The 18,878-nt window shown below is 41.8% G+C and overlaps 3 protein-coding genes across 5 annotated transcripts; 1 reads left to right on the top strand and 2 right to left on the bottom strand.

Annotated features, from left to right (window-relative positions):
• Nucleotides 1-202: 202 nt before the first annotated feature.
• Nucleotides 203-5,465, bottom strand: rab5b (RAB5B, member RAS oncogene family). 2 transcript variants are annotated; one of them, XM_047600767.1, is made up of 6 exons: nt 5,326-5,465; nt 3,439-3,711; nt 3,168-3,319; nt 2,559-2,681; nt 1,325-1,418; nt 203-662 (listed from the first exon to the last, which is right to left on the bottom strand). In XM_047600767.1, exons 2-6 carry the CDS (start codon nt 3,602-3,604, stop codon nt 547-549), a joined length of 651 nt encoding a protein of 216 aa, XP_047456723.1. In that variant the 5' UTR covers nt 3,605-3,711; nt 5,326-5,465; the 3' UTR covers nt 203-546. The 2 variants fall into 2 exon arrangements, with proteins under 2 accessions (XP_047456723.1, XP_047456722.1); XM_047600766.1 differs by having other exon boundaries at nt 3,439-3,708; nt 5,326-5,434.
• Nucleotides 5,466-6,663: 1,198 nt separating this feature from the next.
• lcmt2 (leucine carboxyl methyltransferase 2) lies at nt 6,664-16,740 on the top strand. Of its 2 annotated transcripts, none has more exons than XM_047601784.1 (14): nt 6,664-6,874; nt 8,638-8,762; nt 8,968-9,049; nt 9,258-9,441; nt 9,514-9,664; nt 10,197-10,386; nt 11,720-11,827; nt 11,902-11,989; nt 12,078-12,293; nt 12,373-12,609; nt 14,527-14,624; nt 15,137-15,324; nt 15,391-15,526; nt 15,601-16,740. In XM_047601784.1, exons 1-14 carry the CDS (start codon nt 6,821-6,823, stop codon nt 15,763-15,765), a joined length of 2,022 nt encoding a protein of 673 aa, XP_047457740.1. In that variant the 5' UTR covers nt 6,664-6,820; the 3' UTR covers nt 15,766-16,740. The 2 variants fall into 2 exon arrangements, with proteins under 2 accessions (XP_047457740.1, XP_047457739.1); XM_047601783.1 differs by having other exon boundaries at nt 9,505-9,664.
• Nucleotides 16,724-18,311, bottom strand: crygs2 (crystallin, gamma S2). Its single transcript, XM_047601912.1, has 3 exons — nt 18,303-18,311; nt 17,945-18,199; nt 16,724-17,118 (listed from the first exon to the last, which is right to left on the bottom strand). The coding sequence occupies exons 1-3, from the start codon at nt 18,309-18,311 to the stop codon at nt 16,846-16,848; spliced, it is 537 nt and encodes a 178-aa protein (XP_047457868.1). The 3' UTR covers nt 16,724-16,845.
• Between the last annotated feature and the right edge of the window lie 567 nt (nt 18,312-18,878).

Here is an 18,878-nt window from a genome sequence, read left to right as displayed (position 1 = left end):
GAGGGAAAATACACAGGACAATAAATACATATACAAAGGTCTCATCAGGGGGTTGGTTACACGTCATTCCAGGGGTTCAACATGTGGCATTATTCACAGCAGGATTTGATGGATTTGGGACAAAAGAAGAAGCAGCAGCCTTGATCTTTATTTGGCCCTGTGTCTGTTGCCAGTCTGCAGCGTGCACTGCTCAGTTTGTGCCTTTTCTTTTTTTTTCTGTTTTTTTACACAATCAGGGCTGAAAATGGCGCAAGGCAGAGTGAAAACCAAAGAAATTACACAATTAGTGCTAAATACTACAACAGTCTTTATACCTCCACTTGTAGTCGTCCATCTCTGCTTCTTTCTGATCATCTCCTTTTGAATTTCTGTCAGCCCCGGGGACAAGGGGATGGATGCAGGGCAAGAGGATTCTGGGTGTTTTTTTTAATTAAATTTTTTGTTTCCCACCATATCGAGTCTCATCGCTGTAAGTTGGTCGAAGGAGATGACTGAAGTTGGTGTGGATGGTGGTGGAGTACAGGGTGTTTGCATGTGGGGGGGTGTCTAGTTCCCACCACAGCAGGCTCGGGTCGAGTGGGCGTCTGGGTCCTGGAGGTTGACTCCCCGGTGGCGTGCTGCATGTGTCGGGTTTTGGGTGTCTGTTTTTGGCATCTTTTTTGCTACGTTAAGAAGAAAAGGGGAAGTAGTGTAACATACTACGGACATAAAGCAACATGCCAGTCTCATAAAGATGTCAGAAAGAATTAAAGAAATTATCAAAAATATTGTGAAGAAATAATTTAAAGCTTTCTGTCTTTATTCTGGGACCTCAGAATATTGGCTCATGTCTCTTAAAGACTGCCATGCCCTACATTCTTCCAATTGGGTGTTTTTCAGGAGGTTCTTTTCTCATGAGCACCGCTTCCTGTTTTAGAAGTTTAAACCTTTAAAAGTTCAAAGGTCACACACAACAGTTTTCATTCATTCATTCTTCACCTGGACACTTAAATCCACAAATATTTCAACAACATCTACGATGAATAAACTGATTCACAAGAAGCCAGCTCTGTACAAAGGTTTGCAGCTCCTCTCAATTAACAGTAGCTCCTCCTAGCTTCACAACTAATAGTAGCTTGTGAAAGGTGAACAATCATGAGACGTGTAAAATTATTAAATCAAACTAACAAAATATTTTAGGCGGAACTGAAGTAAAAAAAAAAAAAAAACACCTATATAATCCTATAGCTGTAAAGCTGTGGATTGTTAAATCTGTATCAAGGATATGATCTCCTGTTACTTAACTTCCCAACAAAAATCTAATTCTCTCTTAAACATAACTCACCAATGGCCAGGAAGAGCTCATTGACGTTCATGGCCGTCTTAGCAGAGGTCTCCATAAAGAGCAGGCCAGTGTCTTCAGCGTATGTCTGGGCCTCCTTCACCACACAAACACACACAGATACAACACTGATAATCACTTAAAAACTAAAAATACAAATACAACCAACAATCTGAAGAAATAAAATGTTTTGTATACAGGAATTTGTGGTAAATTGATCTCGAGTGCAGCATTATTAAGAGGCAGGTAACTCATGGTTATGAAATACCAACACCACAATCTGAAGAGATATATCAGATTTAGTGAGTGGCTAATCCCGCTCTGCATTCTAGTCTATGGGTTGAGCATTCTTCTGAGATTCTGCTGACATGATTTATTGTTTTATGCCTGCAGACATGTCAGCTTCACATTCATGCTGTCAGTCTCTCAGAGGTATTCTGCTAGATCCAGCCAACTGTCATGTTCTTGAAACCAGTTTGAAACCTTTTGGATTCCATTGTTGGGCGAGTTTTTAATTGATAGAGAGAAAAAAATATAAAAATAAACATCCTCCAACCAATCAGAGACATTTAGTTCTAAAGTAATTCAGATGACGTGTATGACTACTGTTTCCCTTCTGTCGGTCACCACATTAAGCCCCACCCTAATGATCTGACTGTCCCGACATATCAGGTCCAGAATCAGTTCCCAACGGAGAGACTCCACACCAAAACATTTTTGGGTGGAAGGTGAAGGTGGTCTGGTTTCCAGGCTAAAAAGGATGTGCATGGTCAGCAGCACTCAAACAGACTGCAGCATTCAGACCGTGACTGACTGGTTTCACACTAGTACACCAGCAGCAGTAGCACGTTGGCTTCATGGATTCCTGCTGTCAGCACAAACACAAATTCATCAGACCAGGCTACATTTGTCCAACTTCAGCTCTTCCAGTGTTGGTGAGCCATTTGTCCACTGCATCAACCAGCGTAACCTCTGACCTCTTTCATCAACATGGAATTTCAACCCACTGAACTGCTGCTCAGGTCTGAAGTACCAGCTTCAGAAACACTCAAACCAAAATGCAGGCCACTATGAAAGTTCCTAGCGATCAGATTTTACCCATTCCTTATATTTGATGATGCTCTTTGTTGAATCTATATCACAAAGAATTAAGGCAGTTCTGAAGACCAAAGGATGTCCAACCTAGTGCTAGCATGGTGTACCTACTAAGTTGTATACCAACATAGTCATGTGTTACCTCGTACTCCACCAGTCTCTTCTCTGCCAGGTCGGCCTTGTTTCCAGCCAGTGCAATAACAATGTTAGGACTGGCCTGCCTCTGCAGCTCCTTCACCCAGGCCTTGGCTCTCTCAAAAGTTTCCTGCACAAACACAAACACCAAGGTCAGATAAACCTTCAGCACAAATGCAAATATCAGGCGCCGAAAGCAGAGGATGGTGATAAATAACAGATTAAAATATCTTTCTTAATTCATCAGAGGACAAATTATTCACCACTTAGACCTGATATACAGTGGGGTAGTATGATGATTATTTTAATATCAGATTGTTTGTCTTTGAAGGTACTCAGTGACCCAGGTCACAGTTTAACCAAAAAAAAACAAGGCTGAAACACGTTTCCTTGATGTCCTCCAACATTTGTATAAGGCTGCAAGACACCGATCATACAGGTTGTGTTCAACACCCACAGATGTTTTGATTTAAAACCCATCTCTCCACCTTTAAAACTGAAGAAACTACTTCAAGAAACTCAACACAGCTTGTTTTTTGTTTTTTTTTACTGTTTGGTTATTTTAAGATATGAAATCTTTTAGACATCTAAATGTTCTCGGTCTCTTTCTGTGTACCGGTTTGGTGATGTCAAAGACGACGATGGCTGCCTGTGCTCCACGGTAATACATGGGCGCCAGGCTGTGGTATCGCTCTTGTCCCGCGGTGTCCCAGATCTCAAACTTCACCGTGGTGTCATCTAGACACACCGACTGAGCCAGGAATGCAGCTGAGCATAGACAGGGACAAATGACAGAGCACCAGGGGTTATTATCAATTGATTTACTGCTAAATAAATATTGAGGCCTGATCTGATGTTAAATGTCCTAAAGTTGCATAAATGCCCACCTCCAATAGTTGTCTCTTGGAACTCATCAAACTGTCCCTTGACGAAGCGCAGCACCAGGCTGGACTTGCCCACAGCCATGTCCCCAAGCAGCACCAGCTTGAACTGGCAGATCTTGGTCTGTGGTAGAGTGCCATTGGAGCGGCCTCCGCTCCCCCTGGAGCTCATCCCGACCCACGAAGGGAGACCGACGCCTTTGGGATTTCAGTCACTCCCAAACCAACTTCAGTCAAGTCTGGCGCTGATGATGTCTTCACCTCTCTTCGTTTTGTCTACTTGAAGAAGTGAATGTTGCATCATGGTTTAAACTCGCAGTCATTTCATACTTGGCATTAAACATCCATCCTGGGTAATCTGATCACAAGTGACCAGCGTAAATTACAGATGAGATCTGGTCTCAGTCCCATGAGGAGGTGGTCTGGGACACATTTGACCTCATTCTTTTGCTGGTGTGAACATACAATTGAAAGAGTCCTGGGTCACATTAAACGCCTCCTACAGTGTGAACATCTCACCTGACGTAAAGCAACAAAACTATTCCTGCAAAACACTAGAGACTGCTTTGCATTTATGACCAGATCTAATCTCAAAGTCGACATTTAATCAAAGACAACGACTGAACAGCTTCATATTTACAACCACTGGACGTCCACTGCGGTTAATCTCGCTTTATATGACAAAGGTCGAATGATTAAAGTTTAAAGGGACGGGACAAATTTCCAATGTAACAAAGTTTATTTTCTTTCTTAAAGAAAGAAACACTCCGGTGCATCAATAATGAGTATTGTTTTAGCAGAAGGGATGGGGGTTTTCTTAAAAATGTGACTTTGCTTTATACACTCCAAAACAGTAGGTATAACAGAGAAATGTATTCTAATATAACAGCCCTGCACTAAAACTTAGTTTCATGACTGCTCTAGTGTTCAGTTGATGCTGAAGCAGCATCAGAAAGGTGGTATTAAACTGGATTTTAACTGGATGATCATTTTGGAAGCATGTAGTTTGTGGTACTAAATGGGGCTGTCAGAATATTAGGTGCATCTATCAGTTTTAAGTAGTTTTACAAACCCCAACCTCTAAAATATATAGATATATATATATATATATTTAAATGAATCAACATCTCTCTGAGTTATTAGACACTAATGCTGAATACCAGAACCTTCATGAACACGGGATTTAGAGCAGGACTGTTATATGAGAATGTTTGCACTGGTATACTTAATGAACTGGCAAGGCAGTGTAAATTTAAATTGTATTGCCAGTGTCTTGACCAATTTTGCACTTAATGAGTGAGAGAGACATTACAGTTAATGTTACAGTGTATCATTTCTCTGAGTCATGACAAGGGTCTCTGAAATAAAAACTGTTATTTTTACTTATTTGGAATACATACAGAACAATCATGAAGCCGGTTATATTAGAATGTATTGACTAGTGTGCCTACTGCATTGACAGGTGTCTATTATCCTGTCTCCAGCTGTGTTCCAGCTGTGAATCTGGACTTCCGTGCTTGATGCTGCGCATCTAATTTCTGTCCCACAAACACGAAGCTAAACCTCCATCACTGCGCCACTGATCAGTCATGTGGGGGGGCCCTCGGACCCCCTCAAACCTCCAGCCTCGCTGTTGAGTGTCTGGTATCACTAGTTCACTAGTATCAGCCCCGGTTCTCGGTCAGAGTTGCTGTAGCGGTTCCTCCCTGAGTAATTGTGATCAGATCAGCGGCTCTTTTCTGGCGTTATGTGCTAACGGGACAGCGGTCGGCTCGCACGAGTCAAAACCCAAATCAAAGCTTTTTAATTCGACGCCAGATTAAAGACAGTAACGGCACCAAATTTACGTGACTCTTAGTGACACAACAAGAGGAGAAGAAGAGGAATATTTACCGTGAATACCGTCGGTTCACCGGTGCGGCTGTCGAGGGTTTCACTGTTGACAATTTGGCTATCAGCTGGCAGAGGAAAAAAACGGCAACACTTCCTGGATATCTGCGCATGCGCTCTGAGTGCCGCATAGTCAATGTGTGAGGAACCGCATTCTTTCTTTGTCTTTATTTTAATAAATACGTAATTAAAAAAAATAAATTAAATAAAAAACATGAAACAGAAAGGAGAAAAATACCAACAAAATTACATTTAAAAATATGAATTACAGATGGAAAGAACGAAAAAATAAAGGAAATAAAATAATTAAAAAAATATATTAAAGTATATATGAGACAAAGTATGGAGTCATTGTTCTATTAATATTTATTGTATTCGTATTAGTATTACAAGTATTTATTAAAAATCTAGTTATATATATATATATTTTTCTTTCGACTTTTCAACTAAACGCATACCTCCTGAGGGCTCACAGAAAGTTATGCTTTAAAAAAAGATCTAATATACAAGAAGTTTTATTATTATTGTTGTTGTTGTTGTTGTTGTTAAAATATTATTATTTGAATATGTTATTAGAACTTCTGAAACATTTGGGAGGTTTTTGTAAACGTTTGAAATTTGATTTGAAGTATCTTTTATTGTTTTAAAATAAATGAATTTAATTTCTGAAAATTTATGATCAACAAATTTACAAGAAATTGTGTTTTGCGACTTTTGTAAATTAATAATTCATTTAGTGTCAAAAATAAATCACTTAGCTATGCTGGAAAATATGTAATAATATATAAGACACTGTGTTGTGATGTCATACAATAATTACAAAGTAATTTACTCTTTTGTCAAAAGGTCTAAAAGTGTCATATTATCATTGTCATATTTCATTTACACTATTACTACTACTACTATACTACTACTACTAATGATAATAATAATAATAACGTTTAATTTATAATTTAAGATGCATTTGAATCCTTTACTTTTTTGATTTAGAAGAATTTTTAATATTTTTTAGGATTTTGTATTTACATACATTTTTTGTACTTAGACATAGACTTAGACAGACTTGAATGACCCACGAAGGAAATTACTTTGTCGCAGTAACTTCATTGCACATAAAAGTAAACCTTGCTTACTTCTCAATTGTATTGTTCTTCTAATTTTAATAAACGTATATGAAAGGCAAACCCGTTTTGTGCAAATAATTCGAATAATAGAATTCGAATTATGAACAATTATGATTATAGTCCAGACGTATTTAAGTGTAAAAAAAAAAAATCCAAATACAGTTTTGAGTGAGCCCCGTGTTTTATGGTGGGGTGCCGGCTCCAGGCCGCAGGGGGCGCAGCTGAGTGAAGGAACCCGGAAGTTGTCTACATGTGTAAGATGTTTGAATTGTTTTAGTGGATTGCCGCAAGAAAATGAAAACTTTCAGCTTTAATTTCAGAGCTTAAAATAGTTAACATTTATTGAAGAGGTGATGTGATAACTTGCCGACACTATGCCAACAACACAGAAGAAGAAGAATAAGAGGGAGGAGGAGCGGGATACAGCGGTGAGTCGCTTCTTTATTAACTAGCTATAAATACTGGATGTAAATAAACTATATACTTCGATTATTCTACAAATCATAGAATTATCATTATTTTAATAGCATACATTACTCCAAGTTTATTTTAAAACGGGAATTTGAAATGTTAAATACACGTTATATCTTAAATGAATATAATTTGTTAAGAATGGGACATTTAAATGAGGAAACAGAGCTCTATTGTGCACATGACACCTGTTTTAGTGTCTTATGAAAGTCATCCTGACAAAATGATGAGCTCAAGAACAGCTTGTGGTGTAATGGTGCTGCAGTCTGGAACCAGTTAATCGGACTTATGTTAATTGAAGGGCAATCATCTAAATATAATTAAATTAATATTTGTTTTTCTCCTTTTTTGTATTCTGTCATTCTTCAATTTGTGCAACTGTGAAAAGATTTTTTAGAAGGTTTTTAAGTTTTGTTTGTTGAACGGAAACCTTGACGTCGGTTTTGACTTATTTGGAATACATACTGAATTTGAGAACAATCGTGAAGCCGGTTATATTAGAATGCATTGATTAGTTTACCTACTGTACTGACAGGCGTCAGTTATCCGGCCTCCAGCTGTAAATCTGGACTTCTGTGCGTGATGCTGCGCATCTAATTTCTCTCCCACAAACACGAAGCTAAACCTCCATCACTGCGCCACTGCAGTCGGCTCGCATGAGACAAAACCCAAATCAAAGCTTGACATCGGTGGTAATGAAGTCTTTTGAGTGTCTTGTAGTCTCTCACCTTAAGGACTTAACTGACCTACTCCTAGACCCCCTGCAGTTTGCCTACAGGCCATAAAGATCTGTGGATGACGGCGTCAACCTGTCCCTCCAACTGAACTCCCCCAGAACGTATGAAGTTTGTGGATGACACCACCCTCGTCGGGCTCATCTCTGATGAGACCACCTACAGGATGGAGATAGACCAGCTGGTAACTTGGTATAGCTGCAACAACCAGGAGTTGAACGCTTCCAAGACAGTGGAGATGATCATGGACAACAGAAAGAACACAGCCCCACTCCTCCCCATCATCCTGTGTGACTCTACAGTCAACACTGTGGAGTCATTCCAGTTCCTGGGCACCATCATCTCCCAGGACCTCAAATGGGAGCTGAACATCAGCTCAACAATTTATCCTGCCAAAAACAGTGAAGCACTTCTACACTGCCATCACTGAGTCCATCCTCAACTTCATCACCACTTGGTATGCTGCAGCCTCTGCTAAGGACAGGTGCAGACAGCAGAGTCATTTGCTCTACAGAGAAGGTGATCGGCTGCGGTCTGAGATCTCTTGATGAGCTGTGCGCTTCCAGGACTCCACAGCTAAGATTGTGACTGATCCCTCTCACCCTGGACACAGACTATTGAACAGACCCCTTTTTGGCAGGCGGCTGTTATCCATTGAGTGCAGGACCACTCCCATGGCCAACAGTTTTTATCCATCCGCAGTGCGCCTGCTGAACAATGCCAGGGCCCCCCATGAACACATGAAACCACCACCATCCCACTGTAACTGTTCCTTTTATTGTATTGTACAGGGAATTTATTTTTTGTATATTTTATTATGTATATGTTTATGATTTATTTGTTTTTATCTTTTTATTTTATCTTATTACTTACTTACTTATCTGTATTTTTTTTATGCAGCAAACACTATGGCAATTTCCTTGTAAGTACAAATATACTTGGCAATTAAGTATTTTCTGATTCTTGATTTGATTTCACTCAACCAGGTGCAGCGAACTAATGACAGCAGTGTGGTGAGCAAGGCGTCTGCTGCAGCACAGGGATACTTCAAGGACGACTTCCTCCAACACTTTGTGTGCAAAGTGAGCAGGAGAGCACCGCTCATCAACAGGTCAGCAGCTGTGTGGGACTCTGTGTGTAACAGTACTTTCAGGACAGCAGCACTTTATGTATGTATTTATACAGAGAAAAAGAGAGTGGGGATGAGATGATGCACAAATCGAAACTGAAATAATTAAACTAGCTGAAGCCGTTAGGGGTAGATGTAAGCAGTAATGACTTCTATAAATTAAAGATGGTTTCTCTGCATGTTTTAGAGGTTATTTCATTCGCTGGAGAGCTGTGGAACACTGTGTGAGGAAGTTCCTTCAGGTCACTGCAAAATGCCCCAAAAGACAGGTGAGGTACCATTTATTATCCTGCAGTGTAAAGTTCTCTCTATTGGAAACTGATTCTGCTCCAGCAAAGATCACTCAGGCCAATCAGATCATTTGGGGGAGGGGCTGGGGATGTTGGATGGAAGTAGTCACACACGTGGGCTCTGATTGATTGGAGGACTATCCAATTGATGCAGAGGTATTTTTTTCTGTCTTGTCTGTTATTCCAGATCTTGTCTCTGGGCGCCGGATTCGACTCTTTGTATTTCCGTCTGCGTGCAAACGGCGCTCTGGATGAGGCCGTGGTGTTTGAGGTGGATTTTCCTGACGTCGTGCAGCGTAAAGCAGCTCTGATCAGCTCTAATTTAACACTGAGGGGGATGTTAGACTCCCCACTACAATCTACTCCGGCAGGTTCGTCTTTTATTTTGGTCAGATAAATGCGTGTTGATGAGGTTCTCACTCTGACTCCTGAAGCTTCCCCAGGACCTGTGTCCAGTGCACAGTACCATCTCTCAGGAGTTGACGTTAGAGACGAGGCCCAGGTGAAGGAGACTCTGGGTGCAGCTGGGCTGGACTGGACGGCTCCTACTCTGATTCTCTCTGAGGTCGTACTCACCTACATGGAAACACAATGGTACAGTTGGTGCAGTCAGTCATAACATTATGACCACCACTCTGCTTTGAATTGAGAGGTGTAGCCTCCATGGATCTGATCTTGAGATCTGGTTGAATCTGGAATTGAACTCCAACCATTCTTGAGCCTGGAAGCATTATCCTGCCTCCTCACTGATCCTTGCTCCAAGACCATGTCTCTGGTTCCTTTTCCTTTGACCATTTATGACTTCCTTCTCCTCCAAATCCTTCTTCTGATTCTCCTATTCCTCCTCCTCCTTGCCTTCCACCTCTTTTTCCTTCTTCTCCTCTGCATCCATTCTCTCTGGAGATGTTCAATCGTCTACATGTCTACAAGTCAAACTCTTTCAGTGCTTTTAGCATCAACTCTGAGAACAAAGTTTAATATATCTTACCCACTGACAGCAGCTATGACCAGTCAGTAGTTGTTCGTAATGTTATGCCCGACCTGCGTGCATAATAAATGTGCTATTGTTACTGTCATTGGCTCTAATGATGAAACTTCTGTGTTAAAGCTGCTGTGGTTCTTCCAGGTCAGATGCTGTGATCAGCTGGGCAGCAAAGCTCCTACCTCAGTCACTCTTTGTGATGTACGAGCAGATTCATCCACACGATCCGTTCGGTTGGATCATGCAAGAGCATTTCCTAAAACTGAATTCAACTCTGCACGCGCTGCAACAATATCCTGACACCACTGCACAGACAAACAGGTTCCTGGACAAGGCCAGTACACAGACCAGATACAGCATGACTAATGCTTCCTCTCACTGGTGCTGTAGAATTTTAAATGATTGAAATGATGATTTTTACACATCCTGAAAGTAGAAAAAGAGAACCAAATCAAATAAATTGAATGATATATTACAGATGAATGATGGACCAATGAATTCTGAATAAAGGGTATGCACGTGACGTCACGTGGTTACGGCCACTGAGTGGCAGAAAGTGACATTTGAGCATGGAGATTAGCAGCATTAGTTTGAATAGCATCTAAAGTATCAAACTAATTTTTTTAAAAAAGGTGAAGAGCTGTTGATTGATTGTACCAACAGATTTGAAAAGCAGTCCGAGATATATTTTTACAGACTTCTGAAAGCCCAATAAAAGAGAAGTAAATGTATCGCTGCATTGCAAAGAAACAAATTGAATCCAGGCACCGAAACCTGGTGTTGTGGTTCCCATTTAATGTCAGGTAATATTAATATATGCTGTATTTTTTGATGAAGTCATACCATACAGTTACTTCTGAAGTTGCGTTCTGGAGAGCTGTCAGATAAGTTTGTGGATGTTTTTGCGTATTTACGGCCGACAGTAACTATTTCAGTTCCAACAATAAATAACAATAAAACAATCAACTGAATATTTGCGATCACTCCTCGTCGTCCTTTTAACATCCAGTCAGACGCTACAGTATTGTATGGCGGACGTTGCTTCTCAGTAAAGATCTTAGCGTTATCATCTTTTATTTAACTGCATTTATCATAAACTGAAACTGGGGCTAATCCACTTTTAAAAATCCATACTAGTTCGTATGGATCATTGTTGAGTCCAGTTGTCCTGAAGTTGATAAAAAATTTTCACGGTCTCGCTTTATTTACTGATACATTTCACCATGTTTTTGCCACTCAAGGGGGGTGGTCCAAGTGAATTCTAGAACACAAGTGGTTCTACAAAAGAATGGTTTAAGGAAAACAAAATGATGTGTAGGAATATTCAAAGTCCTGATCTTAATCCAATAGAAAAGTTGTGGAAGGACCTGAACCGAGCGCTTCTTGTGAGGAAACCCATCGTTAATCTTGGAGCTGAAGTGGTTCTGTTCAGAAACATTTGGTTACAATGAGCTCACAGCAGATGCTTGAAACAAGGGCTTACATGACTCATTGATATGTAATATTTCCTGAATAAACAAATGCACAAGTATAATATTTAAGTTTTAGTTGTTTGATTCTCTTTATCTACTTTCACAATTTGTTCTGAGTCACTTTTATGCGGAAATGTAAAAGAATTCTGAGGATGCAAAAACTTTTACTATATCTAAATATATAAATATGTTCAGGGCTGGGAGGGGTGTGTGTGTCTGGATATGAATGACTTCTACTTGGGTCTGGTAACTGAAGAGGAGAGAGACCGAGTGCAGAGTCTGGAGCCTTTTGATGAATACGAGGTTAGTTGTCGTCTCATAAAAATCCCATTTTCCAGTAAAGAACAGAACGGCTCTTAACATCTGTCTGCTGTCAGGAATGGCACCAGAAATGCTCCCACTACTTCATTCTCACAGCATCTCAAGGATCTCTGATGACTCAAGCTTTACTCACTCATCCTCCAGGTAGATTTCACTTCACATCCCACTTCTGTCATCCAGCAAAACTTTTTTACATTTTCCCGAACATATTTTTTTGTTGTTGCTGCTTCAGTGCCGTCGATGATCCCACATTGGAGCTCCACAGCCCTGATTGTGAGAAGCATACCGTTGAGCATGGAGGGTTTAGGGATGGCTTCCACTTGGATAAGGACAGGCCAGGTGCTGCTAACAGGAGGCTCCAGTAGAGGAGGAAGGGGAGCGGTGACCAGAGTCCTCCTCAGAGGAAGGGAAGGCTGGAGGTCCATCAGCATGCCATCTGCTGATCTGGGTAAGACAGTTTTCTGCTTCAGATTTTATAGAAAAAAAAAAAAATTACATTTTATTATTCTACAAAAATGCCCCACCAGGTGTGCGACTCTACCACACTATCACCTCACTTCCCGGAGGAGGCGCTTTGGTGTTTGGAGGGCGCTCCTCTCCGCTCAGCCCAAACATGAGCATTGTCAGAGTCACCTGTGCTTCACCTAGTCCTGAAAAGTCAGAGAAAGGAGATGAGGTGAAGGTTTGTGTGGAGCAGCTGGTCTGCTCAGGTGATCCTCCTCCTCCCAGGTGGAGGCACACCGCCGCTGTGGTCCATCACAAAGGTGAGTGGAACAGGAAGTCTCTTCACTTATTCTTCTTTCAGTGTTTATCAACGTGCGCTTTTGTCTGTTCTCATGAAATATCATCACTTGTTGCTCCAACTAAAATACCAGGATGTGTTCTTCAGAACTTATCTTACAGTGGGGGAAATAAGTATTTGATCCCCTGCTGAATTTGTAAGTTTGCCCACTTCCATAGAAATGATCAGACTCTGGTTTTTATGGTTGTTTACTGGTTATGGGTATAGACAGAATATCAGTCGAAAATGCATAAAAAACACACAATCTAAAAGTTATAAATTGTTATGTATTTTATTAAGGGAAATAAGTATTTGATCCCCAAGCACAACACAAGTCAGTACTTTGTAGAGAAACCTTTGTTGGCAAGCACAGCGATGAGACGTTTCTTGTAGTTGGTCACCAGGTTTGCACACAGCGCAGGAGGGATTTTGGCCCATTCATCTTTACAAACAGTCTGTAAATCCTTCAAGTTTTCTTGGCTGCCTCTTGGAAACTCGGAGCTTCAGCTCCCTCCACAGGTTTTCGATCGGGTTAAGGTCTGGAGACTGACTAGGCCACTCCATGACCTTAATATGCTTCTTCTTGAGCCACTCCTTTGTTGTCCTGGCAGTATGTTTTGGGTCATTGTCATGTTGGAAAACCCACCCACGAGGCATCTTCAGTGTTCTTGCTGAGGAAAGAAGGTTTTTGTCCAAGATGTTACAGTACATGGCTGCATTCATTGGCCCCATAATGCGGTGAAGTTGCCCTGTACCCTTTGCTGAAAAACAGCCCCAAAACATGATGTTTCCACCTCCATGCTTAACCGTGGGTATGGTGTTCTTTGGGTCATACTCACGTTTTTTCATCCTCCAAACACGGCGGGTCGAGTTAATGCCAAATAGCTCAACTTTGGTTTCGTCAGACCACAGCACTTTCTCCCAAGCCTTCTCTGAGTCATTTAGATGTTCACTGGCAAACTTAAGGCGGGCCTGTACATGTGCCTTCTTGAGCAGGGGGACCTTGCGGGCACTGCGAGAGTTCAATCCATAACGGCGCAGTGTGTTGCCAACTGTTTTCTTGGTGACGGAGGTCCCAACTGCTTCCAGATCATTAACAAGCTCCTGCCGTGTTGTTTTAGGCTGCTCCCTCACCTTTCTCATCATCATCCTCACTCCATGAGGCGAGATTTTGCGGGGAGCTCCAGACCGAGGACAGTTGATGGTCCTTTTATGGGTCTTCCACTTGCAAATAATGGCACCAATAGTTGTCACCTTCTCACCAAGCCTTTTGCTGATGGTTTTGTAACCTATACCAGCCTTGTGCAGGTCTACAATCTTGTCCCTGACATCTTTTGACAGCTCTTTGGTCTTGCCCATGGTGCTGTAGAAGTTGGAATGTAAGAAACTGATTCTTAGAACAGGTGTGCTTTATATACATGACGAGTTAAGATCAGGAGTATTGGTAATTAGTTGACTGAGCACAGCTGTGTGCCACATGCACACAAGCCAATCTGTAGGAGCCTGAATTCTAAGTGAATTGTTGGGGATCAAATACTTATTTCCCTTAATAAAATACATAACAATTTATAACTTTTAGATTGTGTGTTTTTTATGCATTTTCGATTGATATTCTGTCTATACCCATAACCAGTAAACAACCATAAAAACCAGAGTCTGATCATTTCTAAGGAAGTGGGCAAACTTACAAATTCAGCAGGGGATCAAATACTTATTTCCCCCACTGTATATGGCCAGGTATATCCCAGAATGCATTTCACTGGCATTATCGAGTACACTGCTGCTCCTGTCACAGAATGAACAACTTGCAGACTCCAGAGTCAAACTTGTTAAGTCTGAACTTCCAAATAAGAGATGTATTTAGTGTTGATAAACGTCCCTTTAATGTTTGTTTCTGCAGGCAGAGATTTCCTGTTTGTATTTGGTGGGAAGAACCAATCAGAGGCTGCCCTGGGGGACAGTCACTTCCTGAGTTTAGACCAGCAGCACTGGACTGAGGTTGGCTATTTTTTGGCTTCCTCTCATCCACTTCCTTTCTCCTTTTATTTATCCCCTCTTCCTTATCTTTCCTCTCCTCAATTATATTTTATCCCTATTCTTTTGTTCTTCCTTCATCTTCTTTCTGTCCTCCATCTCCATTCTTTTTCCTGTACACCATTTTCTCCTCTCCTCCTTGTACCTTTATTTTGCCTCCTCTTTCATCTTCTCCCTCTCATTCTCCAGTTTTTCCTCCCCCTATCCTCTTATTCTCACCATCTTCCTCCTCCTTCCCCTTCTTCTCCCTCTTCTTCTTCTTCAGTTCTGTTTCCAGTAGATGTGATGCTCCTCTTCATCACTAAACTTCTACAGTGATTGATGTCTTGATGTAACTCATGTATGTGATCACATTTAGTTTTGTCTCCATGGAAACAGCTGAGTTAACTGAGAGGACATTGGATCTCGACCACTGATTAAGTCACTGTTGAGAAAGAAGTGAGTCGCTCTAAGAACCTTTATGTTTGGTTTGTCAGATCCCGGTCGAGGGTCCATCTCCAGAGGCTCGTCATTCCCATGCAGTCTGTTCCTATCAGGGAGGTGTGGTTCTGTTTGGAGGACTGAGCAGAAGGGGGGTCCCGCTGGGTGACACAGTGCTGATGAGGCCCACGGACGGAGGCTTCAGATGGGAGAGAGTAGCCATGACGCCCCCACCTGTTCCCAGGTCTGCTACAAACTAAAACTGTTTTCTTTGAGAAAGCTTTGTACTTAGACCTGTGGTGTGTTTCAGATACTCCCACCGAGCCCATGTGTCCGGTGAGAAGCTGGTTGTGGTAGGGGGAGTTTGGCTGCATCCAGACGGTGTCCCGGGTGTCGTCGTGATCGACATTGCCACCGGCTGCAGCGTGGAGTACAGTCTGGACACGGTCAGTTCTCCCTCCATCAGACACCTCTGGCTGTTGTTGTGGTGTTTGTCTGAGGAGAGTTGTGCTGTCTATAGACCTCGGTGCCCTGGCCTCTGATGCTCCACTCGTTCTGCTCCGAGCTGACTGACCCAGACCAACCGGCGCTGCTCCTGATTGGTGGAGGAGGGAACTGCTTCTCATTTGGAACCCACTGGAACCAGGAGCTGGCCACCGTGGACCTCAGACCTGCAATGGCGTGATGCCGCCTGAGGTGCTTCTTTGAGACTAAATTACTGCTGGATGATGAAGTAGGTGGACATCATGGTGCCAAAAAAAAAAGTGGATGCCATGACAGACTCTTTAAAAGTGAAGCCACAGCATGTGGTATAAAGTATAGGTCATATCCACCTTAGTGGATTGGACTTGGGCCCAAATAAAAACATGTCAAATACATTTTTTTTTTTAAAGATTTCTGTCACTTTAGATAGTTAGTATAATGTTTGTTCAAGAATGAGTTTTTCTGATCAGTTTTGTTTTAGTTATTTGACACTATAAAAACAGGATGATTGACTATTGCCAGTGACAACTGCTCTACAACAGTAACACAGGAAGTAAGATGTTGAAATAAGTAAGGAGCCCTCCAGTTGTCAGCTGACCAGAATGAACAAAGAAACAGACAGTATTCAGGCGGTTGTACAGTGGCCATGGACTCTTTTGTGTTACCTGGTGTACTAGAGCTCATGTCCATGTTTTTTACCCTTTATATGTCCAAACTGTACTTTTTATTTCTGGGAAAAACACAAAATCAGCTCACTTTTGCTTTTTACCCCTCAAGGTACCAGCAACTATCAGTGAATTCATTTGGTGTGTTGTCTTTCTCTTCATATAACAGAGTTTATGAATGTTTATTTTTTTTCTTTTGATGTTATCAGAAATGTGGTCAAACGTCCTGTTGTTTCCAGAAAGCCTACAGGAACTCGTCCTATCAGCTAATGTCCCATCTCAGCCTGAACTATAGTCCTTTGTGGATGGAAGCTGGACTCACAGACTGTTTTGAAGACTCTTGAAATACTGCAGCTAATTCCTGTCTCGTTAGACTTTTGTACCTTATAGTGAGATAAAATCTGTCTTTATGCCCTTAGTGGATACAGCATGTCACTATGAAAGAATGTTAGAATTATATTAAAAAATAAATAAATAAATAAAAGGAATAAAAAAGAAACGTGTTCTACTGACTGGACAGGTTTTATTTTTGAGACCTCGGTTCAAAAAGCTCAAAGTCAATCAATGAAAGGCATACTTCGACTTTTGAATTTTTTGGGGTAGGTTTTGGTTGCAAATCATTCACTGAAACGCCTGAAGGACTGAACTGTAGGACTGACAGCTCCCCAGTCGCCAGGCTTGCGGTACTCCCCCTTCTCCAGGAAGTACTGGCGTCCACGGTAGTTGGGGTGCTCATAGAAAACCCACCAGCCTTCGAAGACCTTACATGAGTTGACCTCCCTCCAGCGGAACTTCTCCAAGAGTGAGGGGCAGTCGTCTGTGGCCTCTAGGGCCTGACCCCCGAAGTCTGCCTTTTCATACAGGTGCATCTTGTACAGAGCCCCACTGGTCTGGTGATGGGGGAGGAAAAAGGAGAGGGTTGGGAAAAGGATGCAGGGAGGATGGGGATATGGGGAAAGAGAAGGACTTACTACTAACAATTAATCCCCTCATCCTGCAAAAACTCCTTCAAGAAAATTATAGTTTTGCTGAAACTGGTTGAACCTGTCTGTCAAACTTCAGTCCTCCCAAATAAGAATTTATTAGTCTTAACTAGATGTGCCTAATAGTAATTTGGCACAAATGAGGATGCCCCGATCAAGTTTTCTTGCCCCAAATTCAATATCGACTTCTAGTTTTCTTGGCAGCTATGACGTTCGGTAACTGCCATTAAAACAAAAGAAGAACAGATTCTGAGGGTACATGGACATGGTTTTGGTTTATTATTTATAACAATAAAAGATCTGACTTTTATCTGGCTCAACCCAATCTGATCATTTCAAACATGCACGGATCAGCGCTGATACTGATCTGGACCTAGTAAACAAGCCTCTGTACTGACTGTATGCTTGGTGTATCTGGTACAGTCAATTAGACTCTCACTAATCAAACTTCATTCATTGCCATTTTCCTTTTGCCTCTACAACCAGATACAACAGTCCACATGCAGCTCATGCTGAAAGTATTGATTCTTGCATGAAAGAGCTGACCCACTGCTGGACTGAAGCCCAATCATAGAAATATATTGATTGGTGTATTGGTCTCCATTGACAAAGCCCTACAGTCATGACCTCTCTTCAAATTCAGCTGGTTTTACTCTGCCTTGTTCTCACTTAGTCCGACGAACAGTCAAAAGATTTATCAACGCTCAGAACTTTTCGAATTAGTTTGACTTACAAAGTGGATTATCTTGCAGGAGCTGAGGTGATCGTTCAGTCCCATCCAGCGCTGGTACTCCGGGTACTCCCCCCTGGTCAGGACGTACTGGTATCCCAAATAGTTGGGCCTCTCGTACACCACCCAGGCGCCACTATCCACCCGGATGGAGTTGCAGTGGCTCAGGTAGGCGTGGAAGTCTGAGCAGTCGCTGTCACACTCGTAACGTCGGCCCTGGAAGTTCTTGTCCTCGTAGAAGACGATCTGAAAAAGATTTATGAGTTAGATTGTCTGCTTGATTACCACATCTGGAAAAGCTTTCATGAAAATGGAAAGCCAGCAAGAAATCGGCATCTTTAACCCAGGAGTCTTAGCTCACCCTGCCCATCTTGGATCTAAAGTGTTGGTTGGCCTTGGTGATGCTGAGCAATGCTGGTGGTTCCCCTGAGGTCTCGATGTTGCACTGTGCTTTCAATCACTTCCTTTTATACCCCTGTCCCACTGTGTTCCCACATTTATAAACACCGTCAGTGGTGGCTAGGGTAACAATCGCTTTGTCATGAAAATTAGATCCAAAAATTGAGTCAGTGATTCTAGTGCTATTCAGTTTTTCCAGAAAAGCGAGGAAGGATTATGGCATAATGGCCAGGGGTGTGGGTAAGCGCCCACTGACCCCACTATCTACCAGCCGGGTCTAGTGCCCACCGTCACCACATGCCAGCTCCACCTGGCAAGAACCTGCCAACTCATGACTTATTTCTGCCTGTTGGATTCATCCAGACACAGCAGGCTTCAGTGGTGAGTGTTCTTAAGACAAAACAGCAAAATATGAACAACAGTTCTCAGTTTCAAAAAGGAAATGTACAACTGCAATATTAATGGTGACTGATTATGAATTTCAAAGGTATTTTGAAATTCAAAGCATATTATTGTGTTTTATATCAAAAGTAAATAA

The sequence above is a fragment of the Mugil cephalus genome, chromosome 12 (genome assembly GCF_022458985.1).
Source record: "Mugil cephalus isolate CIBA_MC_2020 chromosome 12, CIBA_Mcephalus_1.1, whole genome shotgun sequence".
In the NCBI taxonomy this organism is placed as follows: domain Eukaryota; kingdom Metazoa; phylum Chordata; class Actinopteri; order Mugiliformes; family Mugilidae; genus Mugil; species Mugil cephalus.
Note: the sequence above shows the minus strand (reverse complement) of the source record. Positions and strands in the feature narration are given on the sequence as shown.